The following is an 11,155-nucleotide window of genomic DNA, read 5'->3' on the forward strand; positions in this document are numbered from 1 at the left end:
ATTATTTCTTTCTTTTTTTTTTTTTTTTCTTTCTGAACCTCTTTTTATCCCCTTTCTCCCCCTTCACGATTTGGGATCTCTTCTGATTTGGCTAAAGCATATTTTCCTGGGGTTGTTGTCACCCTTTTAGTATTTTACTTGCTCCTTCATATACTCTGGACAAAATGACAAGGCAGAAAAATTCACCACAAAAAAAAAGAACAAGAGGCAGTACCAAAGCATAGGGACCTAATCAATACAGACATTGGTAATATGTCAGATCTAGAGTTCAGAATGACGATTCTCAAGGTTCTAGCCGGGCTCAAAAAAGGCATGGAAGATATTAGAGAAACCCTCTCGGGAGATATAAAAGCCCTTTCTGGAGAAATAAAAGAACTAAAATCTAACCAACTTGAAATAAAAAAAGCTATTAATGAGGTGCAATCAAAAATGGAGGCTCTCACTGCTAGGATAAATGAGGCAGAAGAAAGAATTAGCGATATAGAAGACCAAATGACAAAGAATAAAGAAGCTGAGAAAAGAGGGACAGCTACTGGACCACAAGGCAAGAATTCGAGAGATAAGCTATACCATAAGACGAAACAACATTAGAATAATTGGGATTCCAGAAGAAGAGGAAACAGAGAGGGGAGCAGAAGGTATATTGGAGAGAATTATTGGAGAGAATTTCCCCAATATGGCAAAGGGAACAAGCATCAAAATCCAGGAGGTTCAGAGAACCCCCCTCAAAATCAATAAGAATAGGTCCACACCCTGTCACCTAATAGTAAAATTTACAAGTCTTAGTGACAAAGAGAAGATCCTGAAAGCAGCCTGGGAAAAGAAGTCTGTAACGTACAATGGTAAAAATATTAGATTGGCAGCAGACTTATCCACAGAGACCTGGCAGGCCAGAAAGAACTGGCATGATATATTCAGAGTACTAAACGAGAAAAACATGCAGCCAAGAATACTATATCCAGCTAGGCTATCATTGAAAATAGAAGGAGAGATTAAAAGCTTCCAGGACAAACAAAAACTGAAAGAATTTGCAAACACCAAACCAGCTTTACAGGAAATATTGAAAGGGGTCCTCTAAGCAAAGAGAGATCCTAAAAGTAGTAGATCAGAAAGAAACAGAGACAATATACAATAACAGTCACCTTACAGGCAATACAATGGCACTAAATTCATATCTCTCAATACTTAACCTGAATGTTAATGGGCTAAATGTCCCAATCAAAAGACACAGGGTATGAGAATGGATAAAAAAACAAAACCCATCTATATGTTGCCTACAAGAAACTCATCTTAAACCCGAAGACACCTCCAGATTTAAAGTGAGGGGGTGGAAAAGAATTTTCCATGCTAATGGACATCAGAAGAAAGCAGGAGTGGCAATCCTTATATCAGATCAATTAGATTTTAAGCCAAAGACTATAATAAGAGATGAGGAAGGACACTATATCATACTCAAAGGAACTGTCCAACAAGAAGATCTAACAATTTTAAATATCTATGCCCCTAACGTGGGAGCAGCCAACTATATAAACCAATTAATAACAAAATCAAAGAAACACATCGACAATAATACAATAATCATAGGGGACTTTAACACTCCCCTCACTGAAATGGACAGATCATCCAAGCAAAAGATCAACAAGGAAATACAGGCCTTAAATGACACACTGGACCAGATGGACATCACAGATATATTCAGAACATTTCATCCCAAAGCAACAGAATACACATTCTTCTCTAGTGCACATGAAACATTCTCCAGAATAGATCACATTCTCAGTCCTAAATCAGGTCTCAACCGTTATCAAAAGATTGGAATCATTCCCTGCATATTTTCAGACCACAATGCTCTGAAGCTAGAACTCAATCACAAGAGGAAATTTAGAAAGAACCCAAATACATGGAGACTAAACAGCATCCTTCTAGAGAATGAATGCGTCAACCAGGAAATTAAAGAAGAATTGAAAAATTCATGGAAACAAATGATAATGAAAACACAATGGTTCAAAATCTGTGGGACACAACAAAGGCAGTCCTGAGAGGAAAATATATAGCGGTACAAGCCTTTCTCAAGAAACAAGAAAGGTCTCAGGTACACAACCTAACCCTACAGCTAAAAGAGCTGGAGAAAGAACAAGAAAGAAAGCCTAAACCCAGCAGGAGAAGAGAAATCATAAAGATCAGAGCAGAAATCAATGAAATAGAAACCAAAAAACAATAGAACAAATCAACGAAACTAGGAGCTGGTTCTTTGAAAGAATTAATAAGATCAATAAACCCCTGGCCGGACTTATCAAAAAGAAAAGAGAAAGGACCCACATAAATAAAATCATGAATGAAAGAGGAGAGCTCACAACTAACACCAAAGAAATACAGACAGTTATAAGAACATACTCAACAACATAGAGCAACTCTACGCCAACAAATTTGACAATCTGGAAGAAATGGATGCATTCCTAGAGACATATAAACTACCACAACTGAACCAGGAAGAAATAGAAAGCCTGAACAGACCCATAACCAGTAACGAGATTGAAACAGTCATCCAAAATCTCCAAACAAACAAAAGCCCAGGGCCAGACGGCTTCCTGGGGGAATTCTACCAAACATTTAAAGAAGAACTAATTCCTATTTTCCTGAAACTGTTCCAAAAAATAGCAATGGAAGGAAAACTTCCAAACTCATTTTATGAGGCCAGCATCACCTTGATCCCAAAACCAGACAAGGATACCATCAAAAAAGAGAACTACAGACCAATATCCTTGATGAACACAGATGCAAAAATTCTCACCAAAATACTAGCCAATAGGATTCAACAGTACATTAAAAGGATTATTCACCACGACCAAGTGGGATTTATTCCAGGGCTGCAAGGTTGGTTCAACATCCGCAAATCAATCAATGTGATACAATACATAAATAAAAGAAAGAACAAGAACCATATGATACTCTCCATAGATGCTGAAAAAGCATTTGACAAAGTACAGCATCCTTTCCTGATCAAAAGTCTTCAAAGTGTAGAGGGCACATACCTCAATATTATCAAAGCCATCTATGAAAAACCCACCGCAAATATCATTCTCAATGGAGAAAAACTGAGAGCTTTTCCGCTAAGATCAGGAACACGGCAGGGATGTCCATTATCAACACTGCTATTCAACATAGTACTAGAAGTCCTAGCCTCAGCAATCAGACAACAAAAGGAAATTAAAGGCATCCAAATTGGCAAAGAAGAAGTCAAACTATCACTCTTCGCAGATGATATGATACTATATGTGGAAAACCCAAAAGACTCCACTCCAAAACTGCTAGAACGTGTCCAGGAATTCAGTAAAGTGTCAGGATATAAAATCAATGCACAGAAATCAGTTGCATTTCTCTACACCAACAACAAGACAGAAGAAAGAGAAATTAAGGAGTCAATCCCATTTACAATTGCACCCAAAACTATAAGATACCTAGGAATAAACCTAACCAAAGAGGCTAAGAATCTATACCCAGAAAACTATAAAGTACTCATGAAAGAAATTGAGGAAGACACAAAGAAATGGAAAAATGTTCCATGCTCCTGGATTGGAAGAATAAACATTGTGAAAATGTCTATGCTACCTAAAGCAATCTACACATATAATGCAATTCCTATCAAAGTACCATCCATTTTTTTCAAAGAAATGGAACAAATAATCCTAAAATTTATATGGAACCAGAAAAGACCTCGAATAGCCAAAGGAATATTGAAAAAGAAAGCCAAAGTTGGTGGATCACAATTCCGGACTTCAAGCTCTATCACAAAGCTGTCATCATCAAGACAGCATGGTACTGGCACAAAAACAGACACATAGATCAATGGAACAGAATAGAGAGCCCAGAAATAGACCCTCAACTCTATGGTCAACTAATCTTCGACAAAGCAGGAAAGAATGTCCAATGGAAAAAAGACAGCCTCTTCAATAAATGGTGTTGGGAAAATTGGACAGCCACATGCAGAAAAATGAAATTGGATCATTTCCTTACACCATACACGAAAATAGACTCAAAATGGATGAAGGACCTCAATGTGAGAAAGGAATCCATCCAAATCCTTGAGGAGAACACAGGCAGCAACCTCTTCGACCTCAGCCGCAGCAACATCTTCCTAGGAACATCGCCAAAGGCAAGGGAAGCAAGGGCAAAAATGAACTATTGGGATTTTATCAAGATCAAAAGCTTTTGCACAGCAAAGGAAACAGTTAACGAAACCAAAAGACAACTGACAGAATGGGAGAAGGTATTTGCAAATGACATATCAGATAAAGGGCTAGTGTCCAAAATCTATAAAGAACTTAGCAAACTCATCACCCAAAGAACAAATAATCCAATCAAGAAATGGGCAGAGGACATGAACAGATATTTCGGCAAAGAAGACATCCAGATGACCAACAGACACATGAAAAAGTGCTCCACATCACTCGGCATCAGGGAAACACAAATCAAAACCACAATGAGATATCACCTCACACCAGTCAGAATGGCTAAAATTAACAAGTCAGGAAATGACAGATGCTGGCGAGGATGCGGAGAAAGGGGAACCCTCCTACACTGTTGGTGGGAATGCAAGCTGGTGCAACCACTCTGGAAAACAGCATGGAGGTTCCTCAAAATGTTGAAAATAGAACTACCCTATGACCCAGCAATTGCACTGCTGAGTATTTACCCTAAAGATACAAATGTAGTGATCCGAAGGGGCACGTGCACCCGAATGTTTATAGCACCAATGTCTACAATAGCCAAACTATGGAAGGAACCTAGATGTCCATCAACAGACGAATGGATAAAGAAGATGTGGTATATATACACAATGGAATACTATGCAGCCATCAAAAGAAATGAAATCTTGCCATTTGCGACAACATGGATGGAACTAGAGGGTATCGTGCTTAGCGAAATAAGTCAATCAGAGAAAGACAACTATCATATGATCTCCCTGATATGAGGGAGAGGAGATGCAACATGGGGGGTTAAGGGGGTAGGAGAAGAGTAAATGAAACAAGATGGGATTGGGAGGGAGACAAACCATAAGTGACACTTAATCTCACAAAACAAACTGAGGGTTGATAGGGGAGGGGGATTGGGTGAGGGGGGGTGGGATTATGGACATTGGGGAGGGTATGTGCTATGGTGAGTGCTGTGAAGTGTGTAAACCTGGCGAATCACAGACCTGTACCCCTGGGGATAAAAATATATTATATGTTTATAAAAAATAAAATTTAAAAAAAAAGAAAATGCCTTAAAAAAAAAAAAAAAAAAGGAAAAAAAAACAGTTAAGCTGTAGGGGGATAGAAAATATCATACCATTACAGATAAATCATAGAAGAGCGAAGAAAGACTAGTTTTAGAAATACCTGAAAACATAAAGCATGTTGTTTACATTAAAGATCCCTTTTTTGTTCATTTTAGTGGTTTTTTGATGCCTGTTGCATACCAGTTCAGAGCTACACAAGCTAGAGGTAGCAGGAATAGAAAAACATATCCTCTTCCTCCAGCCTAATATATTCACCCTGAATAATTATTCTGAGACATGCACACACATGTACTTCATACACTGCAATGCAAATGTGTGTGTCTGTGTCTGTGTCTGTGTGTCTGTGTGTGTGTTAATATTGAGAAACTGCCATGAAAAGAAAAATCAATAGTGCCAGGACAATCAATAATTTCTAAGAACAGTTGCTTATGCACAGCCCCACAAAGGGCTATTGAACTCAGTTGGCAATACCAAAAACAACCACTTAGGTAATAGTGTTTATGTGGGCACGGTTGTGTTTTCTTTCAATTATTCACCACACACATCCCATAAGCATCGACCAGGGACCATGCGAAGTGTTTTCTGTGGAGAAATATAAAACAAGGAAAGGACAGAGTCCTTAGTCATAAGTAATACTCAGTCTAGGTGTTCAGTGGAGAAGCCCTCCCCATCACAACAAACACAACCCCTTCCAAGCTTTCTGAGAATAAAATTTGTAGAAGGGAAATCTCCAAGTGGGAGAGACTTGGAGCTCTTTGCAGGTGAGTACAATTATCGACCGTATGATTATTTTGCAAAACTAATTTGCTTAAGTGAGGAAGGGAAGTATCCTAATATTTACTGAATACCTATTATGCAAAAGGCACAACCTCAACATTTTTCTAGTTCAATACTCACAAAAACCCTGAAAAGCAAGTATCATGACCCCATTTTATAGAGAGAGATAAGCAGAGGCTCAGGGTCATAAAAGTAGTAATAAGAGTTGTGGTGTTAATAGCAGCTGACAAACCGTGTATTCTTCCTGCCTAACTGTACCCCAAGCACTCTACAGGTATTAACCACTTAATGCCTCCAACAGATCCAACAATTCTGAGACAAGGAGCTTGAAGCTGAGTAGTCTAAGTTGTAGAGGTAGTGAAGCTGGGTCTTGAACCCAAGCAACCTAACTCCAGAGACTAGATCCTTATTCGCAATGACTTGAACTTGGTAAAATCTTCAAAGGACATTCAGACAACTCTGGGTCAAATTATTACAGATTGAAAACATGTGAGTTCCTTTTCTCTTTCATTTGCCTTGGTGGAAAAGAAAGCAAAGGAAAGAAAAGTAACTGAAAATAATGCCCTAGGAAAAAGGTCTCCAGTCAGAGGTGATTTTTCCCAGCAGGGAACATTTGGCAATGTCTGTAGACATTTTCGTTTGTCACAACTGGGAAGGAGTACTATTGGCATCTAGTGGGAGAGTCTAGAGATGTTGCTGAATGCACTGCGGTGCACAGGATAGCCTCTTATAGCAAACGATTATCCATAGGAAAATGCCGATTGTGCCAAGCCTGAGGAAGCCTGCTCTAGAACAGTTAGGAAAATTTGCGATCTGGCCTGGAAGTTCAAAAATTTGTTGACCAAGGTCATATTATGTATGGATAAAATTGGGGTGATGGGTGAGGTTTCCTCCAGCTGTAAAATCTAGTGGTTATGAGACTTTTGAGACACCAAACAATACAAGCTGTGTCTGCAAGATGACAAAACAGGGAAAACATGAGACAACTCTCTTCAGGAGAATGTTTTCAAATGCACCTAGAGTCTCATTTTACGTCATGCTTTGGTGAAGTGAACAGATCAGGAGATGATTGCCATAAAAAAGGTAATTTTCTATAGTTCCCAAAAGGAGGGGTCATGCAGGGCCCCAGAGGGAAGGAAGCATCAGTGTTGGTCAGGAGGCAGAATGAATGAGGAGAAATCATATGCAAAAACTTTTACATAATTTTTGTGGGAAGGACTGGGTAAGGCACAGATGAGCAGGTTTAGGATTTGATAGGATAATTTGGGTGGGCTTTGAGCCACAGGTATTGTCTTTAGTTGTCTGGAACCTGTCCCTAGGATGATTATGGCAGAGGGATATTGTTCCAGACTGATAAAGGGAGGCAGAAGAGGGTATGTACTCAGGATTGATTCATTTTCACACCAAAGACATTATCTGCTGCAAGTTGTTCACCATCTTTATGAATTAGCACCTTTAAGAGGACAGTCCCTTCCCAGGGACTGAAAGACCTCAAGATGTCAAAGCATCATGAAATACAGAAAACAGATGCAGTATATCACATCTTCACTAAAAGCTCATCTTGAATGTTTCAGTTTAACAGCGTTAACTTCTTGTGCTCAGCTCGAGAGAGAAGCTTTGGGATGGGCCCTGCTGTACTCTGAACATATTTGATTCATCACTAAGGAATCTGTATAACCTGGCATGAGCATCCTGGAAATGCTGAAGTTTAAGGTGATAGATAAGATGGGTCCCTTGGCATAGCAAGAAATGCCAGGATGAGCATTGAGGAAAACCTTTTCCTAGCATAGCTACCTGAGCCCTATTTGCGGGACCTAGGCAAGCACTGGATTCTAAGCTCCTTCAGAAGCTATGGGCAGTGGATCTCAACTCAGACCATATGTCAGACTAGCCTGGGAGCCTTAAGAAACATGGGTGCTCAAGGCCCATGCCCAGAAATTAGTTTCAGGGAAACTGGAAATGCAGATCACCCATAGATTGCACGACTCTGCTGGTGAATCTGAAGGACATGCAGATTAGGGCCACAGCCTGTCACATCTCTGATATGTGGTACCTCTACAACACTTACATACCCCTCTAGGCCTGTCCCAGTGACCCAACTTGTCAACCAGTTCCAACATTCTCTCATATTCTAAACTCATTCAGGAACGTGGGGAAATTCATTTTATTTATCTTCATTCTCTCCATCTAAGTCATTTGGTATCTCAAGCCCAGAAATATGAGCTAGAATTCAAAACATTCCCCAGGATTTGGGATCCTAGAACCAAGGAAGCCAGCAGGCCACAAAGTGTGGGAATTTGCCTGGTGGGCAGATCTCTGCTGGCTCTCTTGCAGTGGTGCATTTGGTCTGAGCTCGTCCCCTCATCCATACTTTAATAAAACTGCCTTTGGTTGACTTCTTTCTCATCATAGCTTAATTTGACATCCATTGAAATTGACTTTACCTCAACAAAAGTAATTTGAAAAAGGAGAACTTTAAGGAAGATACTTCCAGGGGCAACTACCGAAACTGGCTCACGTACTCATATTATGAAGTTCACAGGTTAATGCTTACAGAAAGGCCTATTCTCTATCAAACAAGTTCATAAGGGATCTTCTTACTAAGGTAATAAACCGCTATAGCAAATCCATTGAAATGAAGTCATAGCATGAGGATAAGGACAACATACTGCCAAAAATCTTCCTAAAAGCAGTTACTGCATCTGAGCACAAAGGGCATGTTTAGGATGCCTGGGGGTCAAGATGACAAGGTCAAGATGGCACTGCACAGCCGTGCTAACTGATAAAATGTACCCTGTCAGCCACCATCACAGGCTCTCAGCAATTTCATAGAAAAATTCATCACATGGATCCTCATGTATGTACAATGAGAATTTTGAACCACGAAACTCACATATTTGTGGATCTAGTGCTTAGACTTGGCATGAAAGTGTTTGTTTTTGAAATTTTGTCCTGTGTGCATTGGAAACACTGCTAAGCATGTGTATTCCACAAAACACGAGGTGTTCTAATGTGCTGTGGTTCTTTTTCTAGCTTTTTCTAGCTTTTTAAGATGGAAACTTTGATCATTGGTTTTCAGTCTTTCCTCCTTTTTTAACACAGGTATTTTGTGTTAGAAGTTCCCTTCTGAGCATTTTTTTGGCTGTATGCCAAGTCTTTTATAGTGATTTTTCAACATGAAACAATTCCAAACCTATAAAAATTTGCAAGAATATGAGGAAGAATTCCCACATCCCCTGTGCCAACTTTACTTAATTGTTGCTCTTTGCTGTTTTCATCCATCACCCCTCTCTAACTCAGAGTGGATGCTTCTGAGCTATTGGTGAGTTTGTTTCCTTCCTCCCCACAGTTAGTCTTGGCAGGAGGCAGGCAGAAGGCCCTGGAACCACTCCTCCACCATCAGCTTTGTCCTCACGAGCCTTTTTAATGAGAGCCCGATTCACCTGTTCCTCTTCAGCATGGTTGTGATAATCTACACACTAGCCATGGCTGGCAACACTGCCATGGTCTTCCTGATCTGGGCTGATGCCCAGCTCCACACACCCATGTATTTCCTCCTCAGCCAGCTGTCATTCCTGGACATCTTCTTCACCTCAGTCACCATCCCCAAGATGATAGCAGGCTTCATCTTTGGCTGGACTAGCATTTCATTTGTGGGCTGTGGAGCACAAATGTTTTTCTTCATGTTCCTTGGGGCAGCTGAGTGCCTCCTGCTGGCCCTCATGGCCTATGACCGCTACGTGGCCATCTGCAACTCTCTCCGCTACCCATCACTTATGAGTCGCCAGACCTGTCTGCTCATGGTGGCCGCCTCCTGGCTGGGATGGTCCCTCAATGCCTCTATCCAGACAGCAATGACCCTGCAGTTCCCCTATTGCGGCTCAAGGAGGATTGCACACTTTTTCTGCGAGGTACCTTCACTGCTGAGGCTGGCCTGTGCTGACACAGCTGCCTATGAGCGAGTCCTCTTTGTGACAGGTGTGGTGGTCCTTCTGGTGCCCATTGCCTTCATCACCACCTCTTATGCCCTCATTCTGGCAGCAGTGCTTAGGATGCATTCCACGGAGGGGCGTCAGAAGGCCCTAGCCACCTGCTCCTCCCACTTAACAGTTGTCAACCTCTTCTATGGGCCCCTCATGTATACCTATATGTTACCTGCATCTTACCACTCTCCTGGCCAGGATGATGTAGTGTCCGTCTTTTATACAGTCCTCACACCCATGCTGAACCCTGTCATCTACAGTCTCAGGAACAAGGAAGTGACAGGAGCAATGAAGAAGGTGATAGGGAAGTGTGGCATGGGTAGGACTGCTTAAGACTCAGGAGAGGGAGTCCTCCTCCTCTAGGATGTCACTGTGGCTTCAGGAGTCCATTCTATGATTGAGTAGTTAAGAGTCCCAAATCTACATGAAGGCAGGTGAGAGAGGCTGCCCCATTCCCTTACAGCTGCTGCCCTCCTCTTCAGAGAGTTGTCCAGACTGTCAGTGTCCACTTCTCACTCCTATCCCCCACCTCAACAAACTCCAATCTGGCTTCTGTTCCAGCCATCCTTTGTTCAAAGTAGCAATCACTCATGATCTCTGTGTCACTAAATGTCCAAGGGCATCTCTTCTCTCCAAAAGATCCCCAAAGTCCTTTGTCTTCAGCTATTTTCCCAAACTTTTCTTTCATCCATCTCGTCCAGCTACACTGGCCCTCTTGTTGTTGATCAGAATATCTAAGCACAATTCTAGCTTGTGGTTCTTCAACACAGGTTTCCTGATGCCTGGGTGCTTTCCTCCACATTTTTGCATGGCTTTCTCCTGCACTACATTTAGAAACTTTCAAATGTGATTATATCAGAGATGCCTGCAATTGGCCACCCTGCCCAAAATATATCCTCACCCCATTCCACCATTTCTTTCTAAATCAATTTGCATACTCCATGTTTCTTTTTCCTGTTAGAATGTACAATTCAAGGGATTTGAGGCTTTAACTTTTAGTATTGTGCCCTCATCAATAAATATTTGTTGAATGAATGGACAAGCTCAAAGAACATTTCTTACCTAATTCCAACAGCATTGGCACTGTTATTAGTTCCTTCTTGAAAATCTTCCT

The 11,155-nt window shown here is 40.9% G+C and overlaps 1 protein-coding gene across 1 annotated transcript in view; it reads left to right on the forward strand.

The window, feature by feature from the left end:
• The window catches only part of LOC111139647 (olfactory receptor 2Z1-like), a 14,493-nt gene extending 4,119 nt beyond the window's left edge, over positions 1-10,374 (forward strand). The window contains exon 2 of the mRNA XM_022491973.1: positions 9,412-10,374. Coding sequence (XP_022347681.1) covers positions 9,412-10,374 — 963 coding nt within the window. The remainder of the gene's footprint in view (positions 1-9,411) is intronic.
• The last annotated feature ends 781 nt before the right edge of the window (positions 10,375-11,155 follow it).

Source organism: Enhydra lutris, unplaced genomic scaffold (genome assembly GCF_002288905.1).
Source record: "Enhydra lutris kenyoni isolate GAN:26980312 unplaced genomic scaffold, ASM228890v2 scaffoldscaffold112, whole genome shotgun sequence".
Classification (NCBI taxonomy): domain Eukaryota; kingdom Metazoa; phylum Chordata; class Mammalia; order Carnivora; family Mustelidae; genus Enhydra; species Enhydra lutris.